Below are 23,664 nucleotides of genomic sequence, written 5' to 3' on the forward strand. Positions count from 1 at the left end.
AACATATATGTTTTCATTTGTTTTTCGTTTATTATTCTTACCTCTCTTTCGCACATACACCATAGATGCATCATACAACGATGATAAGTTACTTGGCTTATTTACTTTCTTTTGTATATTATCTGTTTTAACAACATTACATTTTCGCTCACAGCTTTAGTAGTTCTTTCTTTTTCTAACGTTTTTTTCTCTCTGTATCTCTCCTTTTGCAGCTTTTTCAAAACAGCTAATTTCTCTCTCGCGTAACGTTTGCACTCATACTAATAGGTGCTTTTTCAAACCCCTTCTTTGATATTTATATATTATTTACATATTACATTCACTTTTCATTACTGGGTTGTTTTATTTTTGTAATAATAGTAATATAGATTTTCCTCTGATTTCCCTACATCTGTTCGCTTTCCTTCTATGCTATCTCTGCTTAAGTTAATCGCGCTAGTTAATCACATCACTGTTTTTTTTATTTATTTGTAGTGTTTATATTTCCATATTGTGGTTTGTGGCCTTCGTTATGTATTCTTTGTGGTATTATATACTTACAGTAACATTTATTGTTATACTTATATCGTTTGCTTTATGCTTATCTCATTCCAAATCCTCTCATTTTATTTTTGAAAAATATATCACAAATGCACGGTCCTTCCAGGCAACATCATGCTCGATTGCGTAACCGTTTCTCAATGCGCTCTCACTTACAACAAGTTGTGTATGTTTATGTTTCTCTACCAAAAGTTCACATGTTCTGTGTACCGTGCAACACCAGCGTGTAGAAGTTTAGTTATTATTTTATTAATATTCAGCTGTTTAATGCATATCCTATATGTCTGTCTGTGGTTGCGGATCGCAGTTCATCGCATGTTCTTCAGGAAGAAACGATCATCCGAGACACGCAGAAGCAAAGTGACTTTCCCAAGTCCGTAAGGAGGCACCACCTCTCGGTAGGAATAACATTCATCTTTCCCAGAAACTGTTTTTAATAAGTATATAGGTAGAATAACTTTCCATGCGATTAAACCGAAACAAGCTTCAGAAGAAAGCACATATAAAATAAATCACAATTAAGAGCGAATATGTTCGTAATAATCCATGCTTCATTAAATGGTTTTTCATCATTTTAAATGCCTTAAAAATCTTATATTGCATCATAAACTGGTACAAATCCAAAGTGTGCCAGGCACGTAATTACTGAAAAACATTGTTTTAGCTTAATAAATCCGAAACTTCTTAAATTTTAACAACTTGTTCTGATATCACATGCTTTAAAAACATTACACACTTTTGTATGAGATAAAAAAAAAACATTTATCTTCTATGCATGATTATGATTAATACAAAACTCTCTACCATGTTCGATTTCTTTCATAGCAGCAAAATTATTTAGCAAAAAGCCAAAATAGTAAAAATGTTTCTTTTAAATTTCATTCTATCTGACCTCCAATTGAGATACACAACAGAACTGATGGCGCTGCTTCATCAGGTTAACCACTTTGCCTCCCGGTCCTTTGGTTGTTTCTAACAACGGAAACTTCGTTTTTCACCATTTCCTATTATTGGTCAATGTTTCGTTCTTTTCAACGTACATTTCGTCTTATCAATATGGTAGTATTTTATGCAAATATAGGAACACGACACTGCTTGTATGCTATGTTTGTTATAAGGATGGCCTCATCAGTTGCGAGAAAATCAGATTCTTATTATTCAGAATGGTAATACGGGTTCTATACAAGTTTTGTTGTTTGCTGAGAGAATTTTTCCGTTCCTAACCGCTAATTATGGCACTTTTCGTTTTGTATACTTGCCTTCGTTCTGGCGACTTACTATACATACGCTGTTTTTGTATGAGAGGAGCACATAAAATAATGCGTGTAAAAAATATAAGAAGTATTTGCAAAAGCAATAACCAAATTGCAACCGTGCATCGGAGATCCGATAAAACATAATCATAAATCGATAAAATTGCTAAACATGGTCGAAACACTCGGTACGTTATCGCTATGTCACAATAGATGATCGTTCTTTCCGTGAAACTTGTTCAGCGTAGCTCTTTCGCGATTAACTATGTCGTTTATCGTAAAAAGTGTCGCCCGCAACCATTCCCGCTTGGTCAGTTCGTGCTGGGGTAAGGGAACATTGTTCGATCTAGAAAAAGTGAAATCAGGTTTAGTAACATCATAAAACTTTACTGAACTAAACCTGCGCACTCACCTGTTTGCTTTGGTTTCGGAGGTAATTTAGGTGTAGTTTCTCCGGGTGAAAAACGTGGCGAAATATTCGAACTGAAAACAGGGTAGATTTTAACTTGCGTTTTTCTTTTTGTTGCGAGGTAACCTACCTGGGTCGACGTGCACAAACCAATGGTTGCTGCGAGATGGGAGAGTTCTGCATAGATTTGTTCTTAGCTGCCGCACCACCACCAGAGGCTGGGGAAAGATTCACATGTCCCGCGGTATTGGGTGCACTACCCCCACCCCCACCAGCAGCACCACTGCACGATAGTCCGGAAAGGGACGGTGACGGCGCTATGTTGGTCACAGTTTCCTTCGATGATCGGTCCATGGCTGAATTTCGACGCATCATAATGGTGCTGGTGTGCGGTAGCATCAGTAACCGTTGTTCACTTACATTCTGCTGGTTATGCTGATTTAAGTTGTCTCGGGTTAGCGTGGACGACGATGACGACGAAGACGGGGAATCATCCTTCTGTTAAAAGATACGTTGGGGGGAATATAAACATTCAGAGATTTATGGCAATCAAGACGAATTCAACGAAACTTGTTTTCACTATGGTCGAAAGAATGTACGTACCGAAAACAAACAGCTGGATTTAAAGTTATCACAGGCTATGGTACCGTAACCGTACAGAGGTTGTTCCTTCTGGTGTGGTAGATGCATGCCTTGTGACTGGGTGTAATGACGCGGCGGTAACGGTGGGGGACTGATATCTCTCGGGGGAAGCTGAAAAAAGAGATAATTTAAAAAAAATTGTAACTACTTTTAGTGCCTGAAGGGATGTCGGAAAGGCTGCCAGAGGTCCTTATGTAATCATTCTTGTGTCAGTTTATTTGAACTTCAAATTTTATTTAAATTGACGAAGCATTTTGAACGAACGGTCTGTATTCAAGGGTACGAGTGGGGAGAGCTAGATGGAAGGAGCTTCAAATAGAGCTCTGGCTCTCTTAAACAAAGACGATCGATGGTAATACCTGGGAATGCTTCATGTATATACTGGAGCAGCTAAGCCAGCAGGTTCAAACTTCAGCGCCTGATCCTCAGGCGAAGGGTGGCTCAAACTGCGTCCGTCTCGGAACGAGCGGTTGAATATGAAATACTGTATCCCCCATACCTAAGATGACAGACCCATCAGCTGAATGTAGGTATCACGACCCCGGTAAGGTAGCACGCTCACGCTCATTTACCACGAACAACGAAAATGGAAACACGGAACGCATCAATCGGTATAGGACACAGCAAAGAACAAGGAAACGGCGATAACGATTGAAAACTCAGTACATGCATGTCCGAACTCTCCTTGAATTAATCCAATTTGTGACAAATTCTACTACTACAGCCTAATCAACGTATACGCACCGACAAATGATAAATTCAATGATGCTAAGGAGTTCTACGACAGTGTCGAGAGGACCCATAAAGAGTGCCCAGATCGGAAGACAGGAAATGTTTCGATCTGACATTGGAAAACATAGCCTTCATCTGTCGACCAATGGTAACAGTATGAGGCCCATAAACTTAAGACGGTCAGAGACATGGCCCTCTGTAGCACCTACTTTCCACATCTGAATATTAGGAAACACACCTGGAGGCATTCAAATGGACAGATCACAGATCGATCATGTCCTGATTGACGGTTGACTCTTTTCGGATATCATCGATCTTTTCGAAGACCAAATATCGTCTCTGATCACTATCTCCAGAAGATTCCCTCCAAGTTGTCAAACACGGTGATGAATCGCTTCGAGAGGACGCTGCGTTTGATCAACGAATCACAAAACAGTAGCATGAAAGGAAAGAAGATACAAGTGGGCAGCTGAGGCACATCCATGGTGCATTTAAAGCAACTGTGAGTGAGGTGGTAGTGAGTGAGGCAATGCGTGGAAGAGAGTGTAACAGTTGGTTTCATGCCGAATGCCAGAGAGTGACAGTTGAGAAGAAACAGGCCAGGCTCACACGTAAGGTCACTAGCGTATAAAAAACACGCATGGCTGATAAACGGCTCGGTAATGTGTATCATCGGTGCCTTGTGAACTGGGAATAAAATAGACCATACAGTGGTCCATACCCAAGCAGCACCATTTGTTGTAAGAAGGATTACGCAACTATAATTGAAACATTCAAGTATGGTAAAAGTTCGCATCAGTTACCTTTATCGAACTGTTATGTGATTGAAAAAGCGCAAGAGGTGGAGCCTATATGCAACCAATTGTTACACATATGTTTTATGAAACATCAATGCGCATTATCTATCCATTCGCGACTACGATACTAAAGAGATTTTAAGCCTGTTCGCACTCCCACGAAATCCTCCGTAATCAACATGATGCAACATCATGTGACATTATTGTTTAGCAATGACATTATAATAGCACGATGTTGCGATGAAGTTTCATGTTACTAGATATAGACTAATATATTTGTGACAGCCAGTATAAGTATTGGATAACCTGAATCTAACGTATTAATAACATGAAGTTGCTTATTTGTTGCGTGTTTCAATACTGTAACCGGTGAAGTTTTTTGCAATTTAAACAAGACTAAATAGCAACATGGAAGATGTTGCAAGTGCTGCTTGGGTAGCATCATACCCAGCAATTCCTCTCCCTACCTCCTCGTGATACCAACCGGGATACGAGCAACCTCGGTGGAGATTGGGTAACCAACCCCGGTGGAAACCAAAGTCGTATGCTGATGGGTAAGGAGGGCTCTTTCGAGCTACGTTGGTCTTCCGGCGATACTGTAGGGTTGGTTGAGATGAACACCTGAATGACGTGCAGGCGGAAGACCATGACAATGGAAGAAGTTATCTCATTGGTGCAGCAACCAACGCATATAAGTAAATTTAAAGAAGCCATGGCATCGGAGCTGAACTTATTAAAATGGACCCGAACAATTTGACCAACTGTCTGCAAGATCTGTCTAGATTTGCGATACGGAATGACTACCGGAGGAGTGGAAAGACGGGGTTATCTGCCCTATCTACAAGAAAGGCGATAAGCTAGATTGTGAGAATTACCGAGCGATCACTATCCTAAATGGCTGTTGGTATAATTGTTACAGCTCGTGGTTCATGCGTCTGCGCCACACTCCATTTTCCATGTTGCCACCAATATTGATCGCAGGATTTACACCCACCCAAAAATCCTAAGCACTCGTCGATCAGCTTCCTTTAACGTTCATGATTCGTGTCTGTAAGGGGCTACAGAGAGGAATTGTGTTCTGTAGAGCGCCAGTTTTGTTTTTGTTTACAAACAAAGTGCTTTCCCAGGTCATCTCCCGTCGACTGTCGCCAATAGGGAGGGTTAGTCTACAACGGACCAAATCTTCGCCCTGCGGCAGATCCTCCAGAAGTGCTGCGAATCCCGAGTTCCCACGCATCACCTGTTCATTGATTTCAAAGTCGCATACAATAGTGTAAACCGACCAGAGCTGTGGTAAATTCTGGACGAAAACGGCTTTATGGGTAAGCTTACTAGACTTATCATGGCTACGATGAATGGGATCCAGTGCTGTGTGAGAATCTCAGGTGGATTGTCAGATCCGTTCGAATCTCGCAGGCGACTTCGACGAGGAAATGATCTTTCCTATCTGCTATTCAACACTGCACTTGAAGGTGTAATAAGATGAGCAACGATCGAAATGCGGGTCACGATTTTCAGTAAATCCAGTCAATTTATCTGCTTTACTGACGACGTGGACGCTGTCGACAAAACATTTGAGGTGGTGGAAGATCAGTACACCAGACTAAAAGGCGAAGCGGCGGGACCGAGTACAATAGGGTCCGCCTAGGCAGTACCGTGGTAGTAAACAGGGATTAGTTTGAGGTAGTCGATGAGTTCGTATACCTTGGTTCACTGGCAACATTGGACAACAATACAAGTTGTAAGATTAAACGGCGTATTATCAGCAGAAGTCGGCCCTACTGCGGACTCCACAAACACTTGCGGTTGAACAATCTGAGCCCCCGTTCGCATCGAATCCGGTAGGAACAGGACGAAATGGGGCACAGTGAGCGAGGTAGCAAGACCAGGCAAGAGCGAGATCTGGCGAGCACTGGGTGCACGCGGAACTTGACACCAGCTGCCGTGAACCGAATTAGATGGAGAAATTATGCCACGCAGGCCTTATCATGAGACGTAAAGCCAACTAAGTGACATGCAACGCTAGTGCTGGCAACCTGCTTACTGACGAAACGGTTGCAGTAACCAGGTGAAAGGAGCACTTTCAGACACTGTTGAAGAGAAAAGTAAACACAGAAATCAGAAGAAACAAAGTAATCACTGTGAACGATGGTCAAGCTGTGGAGCCACCAACACAGGAGAAAGTTGGGAAGGCGAGCTAAAAAAACGGTTAAGCTGCTGAAGTTGGTGAAGCTGAAAAAAGGGTATCCCGGATGAACTTCTACAAGCAGAAAGTGAGCGGCTGTACGAAGTGATCCTCCGGATCATTGACAGGAGCTGGACTGGAAGAACAAATGCCGAAAGAGTGGTTGGATGGCCTCATTTGCTCTTTTTTTAAAAAATAGCATCGAGGCATTACATCACTTAATTCTGCCTATGAGGCGCTCTCCCGCATCTTGTTTTGTGGACTGAGACCCTTAGCGGAGTCCTTCGTCGGCGAGTACCAAGCCGGTTTTCATGAGGGGCGCTCTGCAACAGATTAGATGTTTACCCTGTGTCCGTGACTAGGTGATTCCCGATCCGAGGGCAGACTCATACATACATTTGTGGACTTTAAGGCGGCGCACAATTCAGTCAAACGAGATGAGTTGTGGCAGAACATATTAACACGTGGTTTTACGACGAGTCTAGTTAAATTGATTCGTCCGATGTTGGATGGGTTAAAATCATGCGTCAGAATAGCGGAGAGGTGTAAGCCGCATTCGTGACGAGGCAGACTCCGCACTCGATGGATGTGTGCTGTTGAGAATGATGCACGTTCAGCTGGTGATCGAGGGGATTGAGCTCCGGGAATAATTTTATTTTTTGAGAATAACCGTACCGTGAAGACAGCATCTAATTCTGGGCAGGTGCACATTTTTCCTAAATATTGACAGAACGTTGACAGATTTTGATAATTGCTTGTAAGACGTAGCCCTAACGAAAGCATATTCTTGGTCGATTTTGAATATATTGGAAAAATTCTATGATCCTACTTTTACTGAAAAGCATCACTAAGAAACTTCTTACCACCTATTTAACCAGTGTTCAAATACTACAAATCAAACAAATGTTCAAACTACAAATCAACGTTCTCACTAAAGATAATTGAAAGCTTCCATCAAAATGTGCATAGGTAGGTATTTGTAAGAAGGTCACATTGTTTGTCATGGTAGAATTGAATGGAATATGTCTTTTTCTTCGTCAAATGGCTCGAAAAATAATTTTAACCGGTCAGTCTTTGAATTGATCATTTTAGCGATAAACATAATAAAACAAATTAACTCTGCTTACCCTGGGCGCATCCGGCGCTTGTCGTACCTGCGATGACTGCAATGACTCCCCGGAGGAATCTTTTCGTTTAACCCTAGGAGGTAGAGGAGGTGGCATCGGGGGAGGAATATTGTGTGCATTTGGTACGTTTACGTGCGGCGAAATCGGTATCGGACCGAAATCGCTGCTTGCCGCTGTAGTGCTCAGGATCATCGAATCGGCCGTAGTCGACGAGTTGAATGAAGCGGACAGCGAGGGCGATGACATTGCAGTGCTGTTAAAATCCGTTACAGTGGATCCTGCACCTCCAACTGCTCCTATCGGATACAACTTTGGACTCGACGGGTAGATGGGCGAGTTTTCGCAGGAAGATCTATGTAGAGCAGTGTTTGCGGGGGGAAAATCACAGTTTTGGTTTCTGCATTAAAAACGCCATATGAAGATTTTCTTTTGCTCATTTTATCAAAAAATACATACCTTAGAGGGTTGGATGAATTATTTCTAAAGCTACTGCTACTACTATTAGTTGCATGTGGTGATGTACAGTTCGGTAGTCCGGGAAAATTGTAGCAAAAGTCAGTTCCACCTCCCTGGGTTCGCAAAGGCGCTGGTGGAGGCTGTGCCAATTTATCTGTTCGTGGACTAATCGCAGGAGGAATGTCAGCTGCCGACGAGGGCGGGGGAGCCGGCGCATAAGCAGCTGTCAGTGTCGATAATGAGCTGGCGGACGTTGAAGACATCGAAGAGAGTGATGAAATAATTGGAACTGATGACTGTGGTGGCAATGGTGGCGGAGGTACCGGAGGTCCATCACTGAGGGATAAAATGCTTGCCGCATTGGTTGTAGCCGAACTGCTTAGGCTAAAGCTACTGTTTCCCGCAGCACCGCCAACGCCTAGACTGGACGCTGAAATAATTGAATTGGGATGCTCTTCAGCATGCGTATTGGCTAGTACTTTGTTTTGACTAAGCATTGGCATGTATTTAAAGCTAGCTGTAGAATGATTATTGTTGGCGTTACCATCACTGCTCAAAGCGCTCAGAGTACTGGAAAATGTGGAACTGCTGACACCAGACGACGATGAAAGGGCACCCATTGAAGAATACGGATAGCGTGGGCTCGGAATCAGCTTACCACTACCACTTCCACTGGGTTTGCTGCTCGATTCGGACAAACTGCTATTATTTAGGTTGTACTGCGTGTGGGATGATAGCGAAGAAGGCAGTATAATACTATCAGACCGTCGTGGTATCTCCGGTGCCATTTGCTGGTCGGTTGTGGACGCTAGATTAACTACAGATTGGGAAAAGCTGTGCTGGTGCCCTTGGTGGTAATATTGCATCGATCCTTGCGAGTGATTGTGATGCGGATATTGATGATGCTGTTGATAGGGGTGATGAGGGTGCTGTGATAGATACGACGATGAAGAATTCAAATAGACGGGAACGAATATCGCTGAATCGAGTACGGAAGACGACGATGAGTTTGCTGGAGGTGACTGCTGATCGGCTCCAGTGTCGTTATTGTTCTGCTGCGTAGATTTACCGAACGACAACGTCATCGACGACGAATTGATCGAGCCCATATTTCGTCTCGACGATGGCTTAATACCAGGTGATTTCAGTGAAATATCTGGCCATTTGCGGGGCTGAAATGGGGAACAGATTTAAAGGGTAAACTTACGGCAGAATGAGGACAACAATTGAGTGACTTACAAATTTTAGCGCTTGGCGACAATTTTTTGGCTCTATCCGTTTGCTTTCTTCGTAAAGATAGTTTTGAATCTCCGTTACACTCATTCCTTTAAAAGGATCTAAATTTTCTAGAAAATGCTGCAAAAGTAAAGGACTTTAACGAGAGGAACTTTTTCATATAGAAAATCAATTACCCTAATGCTAGGATCTGTTTTTAAGCAGTATGGTTGATTTTGATATTGCTGTATTTCACCAGTAATTTCAGCTACGCGTCTTCTCTTAGAGAAGTTTATTAATTCCGTATTTGGTAAAAAATCTGGATTCCCTTCCTCTATATGTAAAATATTGGTTAAATACATTCCAAAAAATGGCACACAAGGTGGATTTATTGAACGCAGCTTTTCCTGATACTTTTTGAAGTGCGAATTGTTCAGCTCCCGGCAGTCGGCCAACACCCGCTGGTAGCTCTTCGGAATTTCCTCCAAAGTAAGCTTAAGCCGGTGCACGGCGGCCCCTTGAAAGGCGGACACGATCGACAGCACACCGTTGAAGTTGTTTAAATCCTGCAGCACCATCATCACCTCTATTGCACGTGATGCCATCGCCACACGCTCCTCGAAATTTTCTGCCTCGATGATCGATTTTTCGATCCAACGAGTAAACTGTAAACATTTTAAAGCACATGTATTACGATATATCCGAACGATAATCAAAACTGCCGAACTTACATTTGTGGTGTGGTGCATAATCTTTAATAAATTAGGACTAGTAATTTCTTTATCTTTTCCGGTCCACACCGAACCGACCAGTTCTGAGGGTTTCACCTGGAAAAAGTAATTTTTGCAATAGAAATTTGAATTTTAAAATTTCAATGGAAGAGGAAGATATTTGAAACGATGGAAAAATCTAATTGCTCGTGTAATGATACTTTTGTAACGTCAAAAAGAAGTAATAACGTAAATTTTAAAGTCATTTGAAGTGAGTCCATAAATGATTAAACAAAACAAGAGCCACCCCTAGGTAATTAACGTGGAGTTTAATCGACAGTAACTTAAAGAATGCATATGAAATGATTTGCCACAGGAAAAGCCAGATTAATGTGACTATGCCACAACAAGTATTCTCTAGTGTGCCTAAAGGTGCGTTTAGATGAGTCAGATGGGCAACGTGTGGCATGCTTCCTGCTACCAAAAACCCACAACTTACATTTTTGTACATCTCAAATTCCAGCAGCGTCAACTGGCGGGCCAGCTCCAACGGATGCAGCATCAGTAGGTTTGATTCATTCTCATTGTTCAACGGCAAGTGATGTTCTATCGCCGGTGGACTGTGACCATAGGCATACGAAATCTGCCGATGATTGTCCTCACTTTCATTCTACAAAAGAAAAAGCAAAAATTCGAACGGTTTAAAACCGATCACACATTTAGGTGCACGATTGACTTACCTTTCTTTTTACGATTTTCAACACCGAATCGACCCATTTGCGCATCGATTTTCCACGTACGGTTTCGAGAAACCTTAGCAGATATTCCAAAAGCTCAAAATCTCGTTCGAAGTCGTAAAAGTGGTGATCCACCCAGTGCCGCAAAACATTCAATACTCGAAACTGAACCGGTTGTACGTACTCCTTTTTGTACCGCTTCCAATCCTCTCGCTGTGAATTCTTATGAAACTTTTCCGTATCCGATCCGATATCCTTATCGTTTGTACTATCGTACACCAAGCCTGGATCCGGGATATCAAAGCGTTTAACCAATAATTTAAGCAATTCCTTTGGTGAACAAAATGATCGATACGTTGTCAAGAAAGTTCGCACGAACATGGGATCGGCATAAATGTGGTACGTCAACCGTTCTATCAATTTCGTCAAGGTAGCGCCCTTAATTAGGGGCACACCTGTACCTTCCCTTTCCTCTAACACTATATTCGAAGGCGAATCCGGAACGGCAAATGCGTAAATATCTGGACTAGGTAATTTTAGTGGGTGTTTCTTTTCGATGTCTAGTAGAATACTGTCTAGAATGCGCTCCAGCATAGATTTCGTATTTAGCATTACAAGATCTGCCATCCAGTCGTTTTTATGCTGTGCATTCTTTGCGATAAGTACAACGCTACTAGGCTCACGCGGTGATATTTCGAATGCAAATTTTAACTCCTCGGTATCTGGCCGATCAATGATCTCCACTTTGCGCATGAAAAAGCGCTCCTTCAACCGATAGTCATAGGTATTGCCAGGAACAATTTGTCTTCTGGTTTTGCACAGTACCAGCAGGCCATCGAATAGAAATACTTTTCGTTCGGTTTGACGCTTGCCGGAACTAAGTTTTGCTAGCGTATCCTCCCTAATGAACTCGTTGCAACATTGGCCCACGTCTTTGTCCCAGTGTTCTACACTATTCTGTAGGTCTCGTGTTTTCTCGATAGCCGACTGACGGCGGGCCCTACTATTCACTCTTGCGAAATATTCCCTGTAAATGGTAAAAGCGATTTTTTTTATCGAATCCGTAATTCATTAACAGACGGCGGTCCATACTTAGGTAGCAGCGAGGATATGCTTTGCAGTTCACACTGTAGGGGTTTTAGCAGGCCTTGGACCTGTTCGAAGCTCTCCTTGTCCTCCTGTGATGGGCTAAGCTGTAGTAAAATTTTAATATAATCTAAATATAACTGTGCATGCCCGATAGGCCCTAAAAGTAATTTTGGTAGGTAGAATTTGACCGCTTCCCTGAAACCGTGACCAGCTGACATCAACGAGTTTGCCTGTAATGAATGAAGAAGTACATGAAGAGTCAGCATCTAAACTATCGAAAGAATAACTATATTCGATTGATTATGTTGCTTTCTACGTCAAAAATATTGACAACTGGGGACCCTATTAAGCCAGTCAGATACTGTCGAGGTCGAGTCGAGCAAAATGGTCGCATTATACAAGTTGAGTACCTAATTTTTCTTCGGTGAGCGGTCGACTCAGTCGGGTAGCGCGACAAAATCTTACCGAGCTCGACTTCTATAATACCCAAATAGAAAAATCGAACAACACTCGAAATGACTTACAGAGTAGCCCTCGTTAACTTTGTAAATTAATTTAAATTGGTAGACAGCTTTTAGCAGAGCACAAAAAGCTCCTCTGTCATGCTGCATTCTGTTCTCCCAGTTTGAATACAGCAAGCGCACGTATGACTACCGTAAGCAAAGTTACAGACTCAAGTCCGTAGAGAACTATCGGTTTGATTAGCGTTTTGCACATCGCCAGCTTTGTGTAGCGGTGTATGCACTTCAATCGTCTCGGAACGTCTTGCGGAAGGAAAAGTAGACTCGACCTTTAGCTTGAATGAATTGTTAAATCTCCTTGATCGTACTGTTGTCGGCGGTTACCAGAGATCCCAAATATACGAACTCATCAACCACTTCCAGTTCATCGCCGTCAATAGCCACTGTCCGCGGGAGGCAAACGTTGCTTTCTCTGGAGCTTTTTCCTACCACATTTTTGGTTTTCAACGCATTGCTTTATAGCCCAATCCTTCTAGCTTCCGTCTGACGTAGATGGCCTTCGCCGTCCCAAGGTTTCTAGTAACGATGTTGAGGTCGTCTGCGAAAGCTGAGACTTAGCTACTTTTGCCGAAGATCGTTCCTCTTGTTGCAATGCCCGCTCGGCGGATCACACCTTCAAATGTGATGTTGAATAACATACAGGACAATCCATCCTCTTGCCACAACCCTCTACGCGATTCGAAAGGATTCGAGTGCTTCAGATACACGCATGTAGCACATCACTCGCTTCAGGGTAAAGGGTGTCCCACATCAAATTGCATCACGGAAAAATGCTGTAGAAAATTGACCGTTGACCGATCTTTTTCAAACTTTCAGACAATAAAATATAACCAATTTAATTAATATTCTTTTGACCGCTCGCACCTTACACTTAACTCCAGTCATAAGGTTCTGTACAACATCTGGATGCAGCTTCTTCTGTACGGAAACCCACTTTTTCTTAAGCTATTCCTCCGATTTAACCTTCTTGGGATGCTTCTGTAGTGCCTGCTTCATAATAGATTAGTGTGTTTCGAGTATTTGCTTCCTTATTTCCTCCGGAGCATCAAACTTGTGCTGAGCGGAGCATCAAACTTGTGCTGGAAGCCACCGACTCACATTTGAGTGCAAAATTCCGAGTTTTTTTCGATGTCCCGATAAGAGAGTTGAAGATTTTCCTGGTGCCAGCGCAAAATCAATTCGCGACGTTGCTTTTCGGGTAATGCCATTTTTCCAATTTTCGAAAAACTGACAGCGATCAATTTACGGTGTAAACAGTAAGTTAACCTTCTCGGAGCATATCTCATCATGCGTGGCAAAAGCATTCGCTGTGTTAGGTTTCATCAAGCGCAACAACACTCAGCAATTCAGCAGCATATACTGCCTAAAGTCGCTATATTGCTGACTGATACGAAGCATTTTAGAGTACGGAGTTCAAGTTTGGGCACCATACCAAGCCATCCACATCAACAGGATGGAACGGGTTCAGAAAACGTTCTTCCGCTACGCACTTCGCTCGCTTCCATGGAATAATCCCACTGCACTGCCACCCTATGAACAACGCTGTCAACTCATCTGTCTGTCTACTCTCGAATCTAGACGGTTGCTGCTTCAATGCCATCATCAACTTTCATCAACTTTCTTCAGAACGGTTCATTATCGAACGCAGTACGACCAATTTAATCCTCTAGAAACCTGTTGCCGAAGATTCAACGAAACTTGTGATATGTATGATTACAATATAAATCAGTGTCTAGATTAAGACTTTTAAGATATGAATAATAAAGAAGAAGATGAAGACTAAATAATAATAGTAGTAACAATACACTTTAAACTACTTCTATTCAAATTTTCAAGGGTAAATACCTATTGGGTAATTTTCTACAGCGTTTTTTCCGTGATACAATTTGATGTGGGACACCCTTTAGCTTTGATCAGCCGCGTCAGTGTGTCCGTTTTCGTGCATTATCTGCTATAGCTGTTCGCACTCAACTGTATCGTATGCTTCCCCAAAATCCACGAAAGTATGATGCGGGGCCACATTTTAGTTCTGGCATTTCTGTCGCCTTTGTAGGAGTGGGAAAATTTGATCCGTATTAGTACAAACTCCCATAAAGTCCGCCTGATACTGCTCTACGAATTCTCTTGCTATTGGGGAGAGACGACGTAACAAAACAAACCTTGTAGGCCACGTTAATCAGCGTAATGCCGCTATAATTGCAGCAATGGAGCCGACCGTCTTTTTTATAGAGAGCACAAACCATGTCTTACATCCATTCCTCCGGTAGTATCTCCTCCTCTCAAATCCTCAAAATTGTCCTGTTAGCAGTGCCATTGCTAGTGATTCTAAGCTATTTTTCAATAGTTCAGCCGGGGGTCGGTCTTTTCCAGCGGCTCTATTACTATTCAGCTGACCGATTTATCGACGGATCTCTTATCATTTGTAGGCACTCCCATGTTAATTTCCATTCCGTCTTCTTCGGTTATAACACCATAGAGATGCCCACAGAACTTCTTCCGCCTGTCGACCACCTCACGCTTGTTTGTGACCAGGTTTCTCTCCACGTCCCTACACATATCTTCGGATTGTATCCTTTATGAGATTAGTTCACCTTCTCATAGAACTTGCGCATATCATTAGCCCGGAATAGTTTTTCTAACTCTTCACGATCTCTGTTCTCCTTCTGGCGCTTTTTTCTCCTCAGGATCGTGGTCAACTCGTTCCGCTCTCGTCGATACATGGCCAAATTCTCTCTCATCATAATGCTTAGAAAATTTCTCCAAACGCTTGTCCTCTTCGTCGCGTGCTGGCAATCCCCGTCGAATAATTTATTTCGTGCACTCGAGGTTTCTTCATCGCGACTCCTGCGGCTTTTACAATGTTTTGGGCGGTTTCTGCTCCCATAGGCTGGCACAAAGAAAAACGGTGTTAAAGAGGAATAATCGCTTCCTAGATCTGATCGCTTGCTAATAAATCCTGCCATACAACTTTGCTCATCCTATCATCATGCTGATCACCACGCTCTTGAACAGCGATGGGATTCATGTTTTTTGTTATTGAGATTCACACACTGCGCACAAACGATCTATTACTGTTATATTTCTCACAGCAATCAAGCAATGAACATAATCTGATATGTAGTTTGTCATGATCTGTACAGGCGGTGGCAAATTATTTGTCGCTTACAAGCAGTGATGTCAATGATTCTGAATCTGATTGCTCCTATATTCTTGATCCCTAGAGGCGCTATTAACACAAGGCATAACACTTATCGTTCTTACACACATAAAAAGTATATTTACCTTTTACCGACCGGTTTCGGGCAACCTTCATCTTCGTTCACAATTGATCAGCTGTTGTGATGAACATTAACTCCCACGCATTTATTTGTGAGGCCTTTCTTATTCCCTTAATCACTTTTGCGTTATCCCAGTCGATTTCATGCTGAAAGTTTGCTGTATGTACTGCCACACTAGAATCGTTGGTTCGGTTGTTTTCCACTGCCTTTTTGTGCTCTTTTAAGCGTACTTTGAATTTTCGTCGGGTCTGCCCAATATATACCGCCGGGCAGTCTTTGCATGGTATTTGATAGACTCCGGACATTTCGTTTGTAGGAATCTTATCTTTCGCGTTGCATAGAAGCTCACGTAGTGTGTGGTTGCTTTTGTGCACGACGTGAAAACCATGTCTCCTAAGAGCATTTTTGATCGGATTTGTGATTTTGGGGCAGAACGGCATACTGATCCTCTGGTTTCTCTCTGGTTGCAGTGTGGTAGCGTTTTGTCTATGTTGCTTTCGTTCATGTGTCCGTATAATTTTGTCAACAAACTCCTTACCGTATTTATTCAGGTTAGCCGCATCGTAGATTTTTGTCTTCTCTTCTATAAAATCTGTTCTTTCCATGGGAATGCTAACAAGTCGATGGGCCATAGAGTGGAATGCGGCTTGTTTTTGAGCTCCAAAATGGTTGGAGTCACAAGTGATGTAGCGATCTGTCGAAATGGGTTTGCGATATATACTAAATTTTAGTGTGTTGTCATTTTTTCTGGATACTAGTAGGTAGATCCAAGAACGGTAATTTGTTGTCCACTTCCCACTCTATGGTAAATTTTATCGTGGGATGTCGGGAATTTAATAATTCCAGCGTTTGCGGTATGTAACGCTCTTTCACTATTGCAAAAACATCTACATAATCTACATAACGTTTCCATATTCGCGGGAAAAACTTTTGCTTTTCCAAATCTGCTTCGAAATCGCTCATGAAGGCTTCCGCTAAAATTGGAGACAACTTGGAACCCATACTAAGGCCGAAAGTCTATTTGTAAAACTTTTCTATAAATGAGAAGAAGTTCTGTTGCATGCATTCTTCCAATACTGCTATATAGGCACTGATCTGATTCGGTGGAACGTGACTTCGCACCAAGTGATCATGCAAGCTTCGTAACTACAAAAGTTCAAATTAATGGACAAAGTAGTCAAATCCCATTCTAAAAAAAAAAAAAAAAAAGCTTCGTAAGGCGCCAGTACATCTCTTTGCTGATTCACTAGTTCCACTGAATTTTTCACCTTTCTTCCATGCGTGATTGGAAGTTTTTTCAGGCGAGTTTTTTCCATATCGTTGAGGACATGGTGGGCAGTGAGCAGTAGGACGTGAGTCCTACCAGGACAGTTGTAAATAATATCTTGTGTGCCATTTTAGCGACGCGATCTTCCCGCCGTTTATGAAGCGGAACAATACCAATTGATAGACACAAGTTCTCGTACGGTGGCAGGTTATCAGCATTCCTCCAATGTAAGATAAAGCATATTGTTCGTACAAAATGTTTCTGGATGCTTTCAACACAAAGAGACCAACTGTCAAAATGGGGGTCCCAAGCAGCGCAGCCTGTTTCCAAAACCGAACGTACCAGCGAGCAACATATGTAATGTCCCAGAATCATGGAACTAGTAGTAAGTATCGTTACTGGCTGTCGAGATGTTGATAATCAGTTCATAACCCTACTAACACAATTGTTACAAAGTCGTTGGGGCAACCGATATATGACTAATTTTGGTTATAAATAGGTTGATGCAACTAAAAGTGCTAAAATTGTACTGTTTGGGAATGTAGTCTAAACTAACTGTTGTTGAGTTTATTATAGAGTGATTTAACCGACGGGTCATTCACCACTCTAAACTAACTGTTTATCCAATACAACTTCTAGATCGATAAAACTATCGCTATGTTACAGTAATCGAACATCGTAAATTAACGTATGTTTTCTTTTCAAGAGAAACTGATAATGGAACGCCTATAGCCGTACAGTTGCAATCGCATCCCTCTGCAAACCGGTTAATCAATTTTTAAAGTCTCAGGCAATCTTCTTTGTTAGACAAACAATCATGTAAATTTTGGCATCATCCGCGTATAGTAATCTCGTACCCGGTGGCAATAGACGGTAAATGTGGTTTATGATCAACAGGGCTTGTTTATTCACTTTGACTCAATTTTGATTCATTTGACAGTACCGTAATATGTCTTTTACAAGCCCAATTAAAATTTAACCTTTAAATGCGCACGCTGAAAAAATTCATTTATAAAGAAAACTTACTTATCTAAAGGCGGTAAACATAATTTACTCTGGGGATGTTTTTCACTATGTTGTTTTAAAGCAATATTACGCATTTAAGGGCTAAACTTATTTTTGCGCTAAAAACAAAAGGAAAACAAATTCAAGTATCATACCTCGGGTCTAGCCAGTAGATTAGCTAAGGCTTCCTTCGCCTGGACTGATGTAATATCTGTTGCATATTTTGCGTACACATCAAACTCAGCCGCTTCCGCTAGTTCTGTACACAAAACAATAAAATACATACATGAGTTCGAACCATTCGAAAGGCGCATGGTGAGTTAAATACCTTCGAAGCAATTGCCGATGCAAGGCGAAGTCTGTTCCTGTGACATTTCAATCACATCTTCCAACGATCCGAGCAAAGTTACTGACACTTCGTAGATATCCATGATGTTGGAGAAAATGGAATCAAGTTCCTGAAACGAGAAAAAAGGACAGTAAACCATTGCCTTTGTGACTCCCACCCCGCCTTTAGTTACCTTTGGATCTTTTACTATTTTGACGAGTTCTTCGCGAAACACACGGATTATCATGTGTAAATCTCGCTGGTACTGTTTTTCATCGTGTATGAGCTCTTTCACCACTTCTTCATACGTAAGACTCCTACGAGGCGTGGGCGGTGACGGACTCGGTGCCATTGAACCCGAATTGTCGCTCTGATAGAACATATCCATGAGCACCTGTTGTGCATTAAATTTGAAAAAAAAACCTATTGAGACTTTGCTTCACATTCAAAGCGTCAGCAGAAAAAGTTACCGCATGCTTTAAGAAGAATTTTAACAATTTTCAGGAATCTAATAGGTGATACAAACGTAAATCAGAACTAGCTAATATCTGAGTGTTAAATGAAACCGACTGACAGGGAATCTTCGACAGGGAATACTTGCGGCTAGCAAGTAGGACAGAATACTATTAAAACACAGTTCAATAATTTAAATGGAAAATTTTCAAGTTTTGGTTTCCGGTTCAATCAAGCATGCAACAATTTATTTCCTTCAATATACGACAAACTGTTACCAGCTGAAGTTTTTTTTTGGGACAAGCAAGAAAAGTATAGGAAAAGACTTCATGCAACTTGTAGACTTTGAACGAATGCAAGAGAACTTAAGAGATGAAAATGTATAAAAATACAGATACAAAGAAAAGGAGATGAAGATCAATTTGGTGAATATAAAAAAGAAGCAAATCAAAATAACCGAAGCCGAGAGATAGTTTAATTATCCCATAACACGGAGGTGAAAGTTGTTCAAACTGTTGTTGAGTTTCGCTAATTAAAACAAACGGTTGTTTTAGTCTACAGATTACATAACACTAAGCAGTGACTTCCGCCAGACGGATTCAGAACCCGGTGTAAAAAAGGCACAATTCATCGTTACAAAAAGGTACAAAAATAAAAACCAGGAACACACTGTAGATAGTTCAACGATAGGAAACCAAGGACAGCTAAAACTATGACAGATATTGAGGGAACAAACACAAAAAATACAACAAAATTATACAAAGTTTGCTCTTCAGAGTAAGCAAAACTTAACGTTAGTGAATAAAATAAAATCATTAGGACAGAAAGAAGTAGAAGTCTTATTGAAATTACGTTATAAACGTGGGACTTTTGGAGAAATTTCGAAAGAAACAATCTTTTTTACGTACCACCTGCGGTTGTTTGTAAGTTCAAAATAAATATATGTGTATTTGATTGTTTTGGGACAGCATGAAAGAACATAAATGATATTTTGCAACGTATGTTAATTTGAAATTAAAGCTCATTGATTCAAGTATTAGATGTGATTTAGTAGAATGAGAAAGCTCAAACGCAATGAACAGGTAACATAAAGCAGACAGTCACATATGTTGATTAGACTTTTATAGATTTTGATTCGCTATTTTTTTTCAGAGATAGATTTTTGCTTCAATTTTATATTTTGAACTGAATATAACCAACCAATCAATATGGTATTTTGAGCATCCATTGGGATTGCCATACTAGACAGATTGTCAACAATCTCAATAGATAATCATATTGAAAATATTGAAAAAAAAATTACCTAATAAAATAATATCTGATGAGTTATATCTCTGAAGACCCAAAAACATGGCAATGATTTATGAAGAATGCTATACTAGTTAAAACTTGTATTGCAACAGCAATCACTCGTAAGTTAACTTTTCTACTCTATTCTATGTGCTGGTATTTTTTCGGGTCATCAAAACATTTTTTTCTACATTAAAGGATTATTGCTGCGTATTGAGACTTGAGCATTCGAAAAAGCCATTTAACTTAATCTGAAACTATGTACATTGTTGATATAGAAACGATATCTTTTTGTTTAAAAACGCCCGGATAATAATCACAATATCCTTCCCAACTAAACCACCGGGTGTGTTCGATTAGTCATTACAGGACTACTCTATCAAAATGCATTGCCATATTGAACTTTTAGAAACTCATCATGTAACTGGCAATCGATAACTAGTTTAAAGAGCCGAATGACCAAAAAAATCGCTTATATGAACGAAACCATAACGCATTTAACACATATTGCATATATTTCTCACGAGCGTTAAAAATTGAACACAATCTATATATAAGAGTAGCATAGCTAATAATAAACAATGAAAATCAAACCTTGTCAGCGCACATGGCAACCCGGATGTCCTCGCTGGATATCTCGATGTGTCGTATGTTCTTGACATAGTTTCCAGCTAACTTCAGTATGTCAGCGGAAACATACTCCAACACCGCAACCAGGAACAATGAAACCGAACTGTCGATTTTATACTGTAGCACCTCCTAGACAAAAACCAAACATTAACAACCTGCGATGGGACTGCTCGTTTTATTCACTTACTTTTTGCAGTAATGTATGCACACGATCTGCCGGAAACACTGTTTTCTTTTTCTTAGATTTGTCTATGGTCTGACTCGCCTCATCGAGAGCCCATTTGTCAATAGGAGTAGGAAAGGTGCGCCTTATTCGTTCATCGACGTCCTGCAGATGGGAACATTTGTTAATTAAACCTTGGTGGTACAATTTAAAATATTTCAAATACTTACCAATACTGTTTTCGGAGGTGGTTTCGCACACAGCATCGCTAATAACCTTAGACATAAGCTTTCCACGTAGAGCAGTGCATCCTCGCGGGCTTGCAACGAGGGATGCACTTGCTCTAGAACCTGTAAGAGATAGAATATCATGAATTAATAATTTTGCCTACTGCAAGCGGTAATTTTGTTTTGGAATTAATCGCATAAACAAAAAAAAAAACAACTGGGGAATACATAGTTAATTTTGTTTCATTCTTTCAATTCTATCATACCACACACGTACCACATACTTCCTCGGCGACGATATTATTTTCGTGTGATTGGCCTTTGTTTCTGATGCAGAGAAGATAGATAGATGTTATTTACTCGATCAATGCGATAGAAACAGGTAGTGCATTGCCGGCAGTCCCTCCGGCATCTTCTCGTGCATTATCTTCCATAAATGTTCGAACAAGTTGTTCGCGCTCGATTTTATCGTATGCTGCGCTGAAATCAACTCCATCTAATCCAATCCATTTCTGCAGGATTTGTCGAAGAGTGAACATTTGAGCTAGATACGTGTGCGCGTCACACGTGTCCAAAGACAGGAAGTGAATGCTGGGTGTCGTTGCGATGTCCGCCGACTGGAGAATCCCGAAGTGAAAAATCCCTTTAATGAACAACTTGAATCACGAGTCTCGGATTTGCCAACTGGTGGAATCGTCGAAGAGCAATGGACCGGCATCAAGAGCGCCCTCGTCACGATCAGTGACGACAACCTTCGGCCAAGTGCGCAGCAAGCGGTGGGAATGGATTTTTGTTGAAGCTTTGAGCATGATTGACGAGCGGATAGAGGCGAAAGCCGGTTTCGAGCGAGCGCGAACCAGAGCGGCTATGACAGCTTGGCAATGATACGCCGACCGGGGAAGAACTGTTAAACGAGCTTGTAGGCGGGACAAGAGAGTATGAACTAACTCCCTTGCTGAGGAAGGAGAAACCGCAGCTGCCAATGGTGGTATCCCTTTGTTGTACGATATTTCTTTCCGCCTCAGTGGTGTCAGAATGAAAACTAACATTTCGCTAAAGGACAGAACTGATCAATTACTAACTGACCGTACAGAACAACTTAAGCGATGGATTGAATGTTTTGAACACCTCTTTCGAGACTCAAGTGGCAGAGACCAACAAAACAGACAGCGCACGACGCTAATAGTTTGTCGCAGCAACCGCGTCATTTATGAGGCGCCATCACTAGATGAAATTGAAGAATCCATCAAAAGTATGAAATCCAACAAAGCCAATTCCTGGCACTGCATTTCACCGAGATGCTCAACTGCTGATCCATCTTTGTCAGCCCAGATGATGCATCAGCTATTTCGCAATATATGGGCAACTGCAATTTTCGGTGGACTGGATGCAGCTCATATCGGTCAAAGTTCCTAAAAAAGGAGATCTAACTGAGTGCGGTAACTGGCGTGCCATCACATTGCTCTGTATTAGTCTTAAAGTCCTTAACTAGATCGAAAAGTAGATCGACGCTACTCTCCTGACACGAACGCATACGAATGCACGCGAAAGCATGTGAAAGCTGCTTTGCGATTGGCAGCGAGCGTTCTGCTTATATTGCTAAACAAATATATAAACAAAAAAGACTCTGTCACCAGTTTTGGTCGCCGAATCGTTCGGACTTCCACTTCTGTTCTGTGCCATATCGCTATCGCGTTATATTAGAGCAGATCAACGAATTCCAAGACTCTCTTCTGCTGGTGTTCGTTGACTTCGAAAAGGCGACTTCGACCGACTCAACGACGAAAACATCTGGGGCGTCGTTATGGATGAGCTATTAGTTGGAGCGATTGACAGTAGACCAAATCGAGGATTGCCTTAGAATCCTCTAACGATGGAGCAGCTAAACGACCTCGACCTAGCCGACCATGTAGTCACAAGACCGAATGGATATGCAGAGCAAGCTAGATGACCTCTCCAAGAGCTCTCAGGCAGCAGATCTCACAGTCAATGTAGCAAAGACTAAGTTTTGTGGTACGGAATACTGACAATCCTACCAAGTTCACAGTAGCTGGACAACAAGTTAAGTAGGTGGAAGCCTTTCAATATCACGGTAGCCGGACAACGCCCAATGATGGTACCAAGTCTGATAACATCACACGTATGAAGAAGGCCAGTTGGGCCTGTGCTGGTCTGCGAAACATTTGGCTATCAAACCAAACCACTCTACATAGCAAAACTCGAATTTTTAACTCAAACGTTACATCCGTACTGCTGTACGCGATGCAATACTCGGGCCGTAGTGACCTGACAACTGGATATCCAACGAGGAACTCCATCGTCGATGTCATTAACGACCTATAGCAACAGAAATTCGTGACCACAGGAGTAAGTGGATCGGGCACACCTTGAGGAAAGGAGAGAAAATGATCTTTAGGACAGAACTCGACTGGAATCCGCAAGGACAGCGTAGAAGAGGCAAACCCAGAGGCTCATGGCGACGCAGCTTAGCCAACAACATCCGGACTGTTGATGAGAACCTGTTCCGGCGACAAGTAAAAATCACCTGCAGCTGAGACGTCTAATTTCATCCCGTTGTTCTACCTGATCGGCAGACATGGACATAAGTAT

At 41.7% G+C, this 23,664-nt stretch overlaps 1 protein-coding gene across 1 annotated transcript in view; it reads right to left on the reverse strand.

The window, feature by feature from the left end:
- Positions 1–23,664, reverse strand: part of LOC128740295 (protein son of sevenless) — a 36,485-nt gene continuing 12,821 nt past the window's right edge. Inside the window, exons 3-20 of the mRNA XM_053835833.1 lie at positions 21,058–21,177; positions 20,852–20,992; positions 20,629–20,793; positions 18,485–18,685; positions 18,292–18,421; positions 18,119–18,222; positions 11,896–12,122; positions 10,807–11,830; positions 10,566–10,736; positions 10,088–10,183; positions 9,554–10,021; positions 9,381–9,497; positions 8,142–9,313; positions 7,686–8,082; positions 2,806–2,955; positions 2,333–2,700; positions 2,206–2,276; positions 1–2,139 (exon numbers count right to left, since the gene is read on the reverse strand). Coding sequence (XP_053691808.1) covers positions 2,105–2,139; positions 2,206–2,276; positions 2,333–2,700; positions 2,806–2,955; positions 7,686–8,082; positions 8,142–9,313; positions 9,381–9,497; positions 9,554–10,021; positions 10,088–10,183; positions 10,566–10,736; positions 10,807–11,830; positions 11,896–12,122; positions 18,119–18,222; positions 18,292–18,421; positions 18,485–18,685; positions 20,629–20,793; positions 20,852–20,992; positions 21,058–21,177 — 5,157 coding nt within the window. The 3' untranslated portion in view covers positions 1–2,104. The remainder of the gene's footprint in view (positions 2,140–2,205; positions 2,277–2,332; positions 2,701–2,805; positions 2,956–7,685; positions 8,083–8,141; positions 9,314–9,380; positions 9,498–9,553; positions 10,022–10,087; positions 10,184–10,565; positions 10,737–10,806; positions 11,831–11,895; positions 12,123–18,118; positions 18,223–18,291; positions 18,422–18,484; positions 18,686–20,628; positions 20,794–20,851; positions 20,993–21,057; positions 21,178–23,664) is intronic.

The sequence above is a fragment of the Sabethes cyaneus genome, chromosome 3 (assembly GCF_943734655.1).
Source record: "Sabethes cyaneus chromosome 3, idSabCyanKW18_F2, whole genome shotgun sequence".
NCBI lineage: Eukaryota > Metazoa > Arthropoda > Insecta > Diptera > Culicidae > Sabethes > Sabethes cyaneus.